A 5,703-nucleotide genomic window follows, 5' to 3' on the forward strand; every position below is an offset into this window, starting at 1 on the left:
AGGCTCCTGGAATAAGCTATTGGCCCTGAATAAGTAGTAACATCTGCTGTGGAAAAGCTCGACTCTTCCTCATCACATTGAACTTGGGAAATGAATGAAATGCTAAAAGATTTCCCAAGCTCATGCTGCTCATGATCATGATCATGATCATGAACATTTTGTGCGTCAAGGACTTGATCATTTTCATTTTTAATACTTCTGTCTTCGCTGCTAATGAATTGAACACGGCCATTGGGAGACTGGTCCTCGTATCTCATATCCTTGTGGTTAAAGGATTGTGCACTGGGATTTTCAATATTCTCTTTTCTGCTTATGCACTGAACTCCTTTATTTGGTTCTGTTTCCCCTAATATTGCAGAAGGATTATCTGAAATTGAATTTCCAGAAGGAATCTGCCCAGCAAACAGTTACAACAGTTAGTTTTTCTTTGTCTAAATAATTTCATAGCCACAAGCATCTATCTATAAAAGACAAGGGAACAATTATACTATTATTATCAGTTGGCTATAGTAAGTTCCCAAGATTTTTCCAATTGTGGGAACATTTGATATGCACAGTTGATTCCATGTAGATTTTTGGACACTAACCTGACCAGGCAGTGTTGGAACGTCGTGGAGAAATGACCTGAGGCAACTCCATGCTCCAAACTCTTGCACGGGAGGTGCTCTATTTTTCAAACATCCTTCTTCTGAAACATCAGTTTCGACCTTGCCAGTTGCACCGCAGTTTGCTTCACCTATCTGTGTTAAATCACTGGGGCGACATTCCTTTGATGTGTCCTTGCCAAAAGAAATTTCTGAGGCAGATTTATAGCTTTCCATCATCATTTTCTCCTCTGTATACCTAATTTCATCAATAAATATGTCCTTAACATGACAGTTCATTTCTTTGTAGCATACTATCAGCTCAGGCAGTTCATATTCCGAAACATGATCATCAGCATATAAATTTGTATCTGTCTTGTACATTTCTGAAGCATTGATACATGGAATATCGGAATCTCTGTATTCATTTTCATTACGATAAGTTTCATCTAAAGCCGATAGAACTCCATCCCTCTCACAATCACTTAGATGAAACAAGAATCCATTCAGATTTTCCTTCACCAGAGTATCTATAATTCCATATTTGCTGTCATTGGCAAAATCTTCCAAAATTTTTGAACTGTTACAAAGTTCATCCATGGCTTTTGTCCCAAATACTATACGATCTAAGTTCGTTTTGAAATCCAGGGGAACTGCATGCCTCCCCAAACTATTTGAAAGACATAATTTTCCGTTCTGATTTCCCTTCATGGTCGTCGTCGATTCAGCTCTGTCAAAGACACGCTCATTGCATTAAAATGGTCTAAAATCATGCTTAGAGACCCAAAAGAAAAGAGAAAACAGAGGTTTTTGTGGTGACAATTGTTCAGACATACTAAATATACTAGAAGTTAAACCTTACTCCTGAGAAACTCGGAATTGGCTAATATAGCCACTCAATTTGGTTTACATATATTTAAAGGTACAGTGAAATGTACAACTTATATTTTCTTTATTTTAATGTTCAATTGGTATTAACTCCATTTGCTGATGTATATCCTTATCAATCTAAACATCCTTATTTCTCTGATATACTTTTACAACCAGTACTAATTATGATGAAAGTACAGTTTATCCAATAATTATACTGAAGAACTTACCTTCAAACAATCGATCATAAGCATTTATTTGGGACAACATAATTGTCAATTGTAACTCCATTTCCAAATGTACACAGTATTAAGGAAGAAAAAAATTTAAGATAAAATCTAGCCCCCATTATTTCAAAATATAATGGATGGAATAATATTTTTTTTGGAGAACGGATGGTTGAAAAATAAGGAAAATTTTTCGATTTACGTGTAATATTATTTTATGGAAGATTGTGTGATTAAAAATAGAAGAGAGAAAAATGAAATTTAATTTAATGGGGTCAAATGGGGACCTAAGATCTATGCAGTTTGCGTACTAAACACGCCCTGCATTAACCTTACTCAGGTATCTCCATAATCTCAGTAACAAAATGAATTTACGGATAGGGTTAAAATTCAACAGATTTCATACAAATTAACTACTATACAGCACAAAAATACAGAAACTGGACTTCAGTCCCAGAAAATTATATTTCAAAAGTAGAGAATTAGGCTTGTAGGAAAATTTTCCAACGAATGGATAAAGATCTATCTGAAACTATATGTAGCACACAACCGTCTATCAGTATATGCTGTGTGTATATTGGTGGATCAGTACCGGAAGAGGGATGTCATAAATATGTAAGAAAAATAATTTTCGTCAGTGTTGGCATATATGTTCGATATCTTTTCCATGTTCATTATTGGACAGCCTTTCGAAATAAAAGAAAGTTGTAGTAAATCAAAAAAATTAAAGAAATGAAAAAGGCTTCGATATTGAATCTTGAGTTCTTGCATTCCTTGGTGTTAGTTCATAGATATGGACCTCACACCTCCACTTGAGCTTCAAAATATTAATTGAAAGCAAAGGGAAAAAGAAGGTGGACCTTAAATTAATCACCTCCTCTTGGTTTGTTGAGACATCTCAATAGATATGACTCATCCTTGCTTCACAACAGCTATCAAATTCATTTCAAATTCAACAGCGACTGATAATTGTAATTCTTACACTTATCTAGACAATTATAGGGAGTTTTTATATTAGTATATCGAGTAATTTTGTATTGATTATTATTGATTTGGGTTCACTTTCCTTTTTCGTATATATATTTTTTAATTCCTGGACATGAGCTACATAGATGATAGTGGAAGAAAACGAGAAGTTGGAGTTTTGAGCTTTCGTGAATTTGACCATACGAGACGGAAAATGCATGTTTGGGGTGCATTGAAATATTCAAGTAATAAATAAAGAAGAAAGTTCAAAATTGGAAGTAAGAGGAAAAATTTCCTATGTAATTCCCCTTTATTTATTTTTATTTTTTCCAATAACGGAGGAATCCGTAGCTGCTATCATTCAGGTGCGTACTGGGTAAACCCTCGAACTGCCGCAATAACCTGCAAATCACGCCAATCAAGTAAATCGTATTAGGTAAGTCCGGTGCGATATGGTCGACCGAGAAAGTGTTGGTAGGGAAATCAAACTCGTGATAAAAAATCTCCGTGCTTACCTACTCTACCAACTCGATCATCCCATGAGGGGTATGTAATTCCCTTTTGTTTCAAAGGGAGTTTTTGGAACTTTAAAGTTATGAAACTCTAGGTCAACTACACAAGACTAAAAATACTTTATCTGTCCCATTTATACATGTCAACTTTTCTCATTTTTTTGTTGAGAATGTTTTTGTTTTGTTTGTTTTCTAATATACCCTTATTTAACTTTCCTAGTTATAACCAATTTTCCCGACTTAGACCCTGTTTGATTCCCATTTCTGAAAAAATGAGAATAAAAAATATAGTCGTTACGGGACTCACACAAAAGATAGAAAGTCAAATATGGTAGCTTGATGTGATGGATGACGATCATATTTTTCATTTTTATGGTAAAAGAATGGTAATCAAATGGGGTTTTAATCTTAAAATGGTATAAATGTAAATAAGGATGAACTCGGAAAGTTTTTGGCCAAAATTGCTTTTGCAATAACATTAAATAAGATTTCTTAATCCGTGTGAAAAAAACAAAATCAATATATATAATTGGGACCGAGGGAGTATTATTTTTCTTTCACAGCTAAAGGGAGCTTATTTTTGGAGAGATTTGGAGAGGCTAAAAACAGAAGGAAAATAACAAGAGCGAAATTTAAAAAAAAAACTACGGGAAATTGAGGGAGAATAAACTCAAAGCAAGATTTTGCTCGGTAGATTCTACCAAGGTACAAGTTCCAAGTGCTATCTATAATTATACGTTTAATTTCTTCAATTTTGAATCCATCTTTTTATCTCTTATAGTTCTTGTCACTTTTATAATATGAGCTATATTATCTCCATAAATTACATAGCATACTCAAACGGAGGGAATTTCTTATATGCTAATGTGGTATCGATTATTCAATTGATTGAGTCTATTTGATTAAACAATTACATATTGGGCTTGAATTTTGGTCCATTTCACTAAACTCACTTGGCCCATTCCATTTTTCTATATAAGTGTGAATTTACTTCACACTCAAGGTATGGAACCCTAACCCTAGCCAAACCTCTTATTCCATCTCTTACATTCATATTTCTTTCGTACGGTCATTTACCGTCGGAGTGTATGTGGTTGTCGAACTCTTTTTCCGATTGGTAGCTTTTACCTCCTAACAGATTGTTCGAGTGTATAGGTGACATCTACGTGGAGGGGAGATGGTCGGAATTCGGTTGGCATATTTTTTAAGGTCAACGGATTGGCGCCGTCCTTGAAAAATTGTCCGTTAACCGTGTTATTACCATCAAAAAGCCATCCAGAAAAGATAATTTTAAGGTTAGTTACTTTGACAAAAATATTGGAGAGGGAAAGGAGAAACATCATTGAAAAAGTTCACAGGAAAAAAGTCTTTTGAGGCAGTGTAAACATTTTGAGATGGACTTTCTAGAATCAAACCAAGGAAATTAGCCCTGCTGAGAAGACTTGCTTCATATAAATAAATAGAAGCCTCAAGTCAAGCACATATATAACTATCAAAAAGAAAAGAGTAGTTGTGCTTGGATCTCCTCTTGTTGCCGTAGAAGCCACCATTAGGCAATTGCTATGAGGGCTTCTTTGATTTCTGATAACTCTGGCGAATAGCTGTTGAGGCACTAGAAGTAACAACTACCATCACGATATGATAAGCTCCTGGGTTCAAAATTTGTGCTTATTATATTATTAAGCTTGTTATTAGTTAATTAAATAATTTGTTTCAATTATTCGTTTCAATCGTAATATGCTAGTTAGTCAGAATTTCATATGGGTAGTTTTATGCGTAGTTCTGACTGAGACAACTTAATAGATTTGTTTTCTACAAGATATAATCTATTGCGAAATTAAATAAAGATAAACACCAGGTATAACGTGATAAACCCATAATGAAAACATCTACGAGCCCCCATATCACGGGTAAAATAATTTTTTAGGAAAAGCACAATAGTTTCAGTTTGGCAATTTCACAAAAATTCACTAAAACAACAAAAGTGAATAAAGAACAACTCCTTCGTTCTCTTATTCCTTTTGACTTGTTGAAAAAATGGAATCAAACCATCCGATCTTGGTTTTATTCTCATTTCACTATTATATTCTGCTGTAACAAATACTTGGATTAAGATTTGCCAATTTTAATTCACGCCTAGTACTTTGTCGTTGAGTATGACTATATCATTCTCGCTCATTTGAGTTCTCTTCAATTACAATTGAAGAACACAATTTTTGCTTCGAGATATTTCAATGGAATATAAATCGATTAGAATTAACTGGAGATGGCCAAAGGACTTCAGAACTTGATGCTACAAACTATCTGGACAAATTAAGACAGATTTTTCTTAAAGCATTCGAACATTCCCTAGTGATTTTCTCTGTTTATGTAGAGACTCCTCCAAGGCACGAATGTCTCGTACCTAAAATATAGAAATTCTGCACGATAAAGAGTATGTAGAATGTGTTTATATGGTCAATAATTAAATTAAAGAAAGTTTTGATTAATTAAAACAATTTTTCCTTCTTTTAATTAATTAACCAATCAAACCAGTCCAATAAG

The 5,703-nt window shown here is 34.0% G+C and overlaps 1 protein-coding gene across 1 annotated transcript in view; it reads right to left on the minus strand.

Moving 5' to 3' along the window:
- The window catches only part of LOC111405185, a 1,685-nt gene extending 230 nt beyond the window's left edge, over nucleotides 1-1,455 (minus strand). The window contains exons 1-2 of the mRNA XM_023033962.1: nucleotides 588-1,455; nucleotides 5-392 (exon numbers count right to left, since the gene is read on the minus strand). Of these exons, the coding sequence (XP_022889730.1) occupies nucleotides 5-392; nucleotides 588-1,295 (1,096 nt within the window). The 5' untranslated portion in view covers nucleotides 1,296-1,455. The remainder of the gene's footprint in view (nucleotides 1-4; nucleotides 393-587) is intronic.
- Between the last annotated feature and the right edge of the window lie 4,248 nt (nucleotides 1,456-5,703).

The sequence above is a fragment of the Olea europaea genome, chromosome 1 (genome assembly GCF_002742605.1).
Source record: "Olea europaea var. sylvestris chromosome 1, O_europaea_v1, whole genome shotgun sequence".
Lineage (NCBI taxonomy): Eukaryota > Viridiplantae > Streptophyta > Magnoliopsida > Lamiales > Oleaceae > Olea > Olea europaea.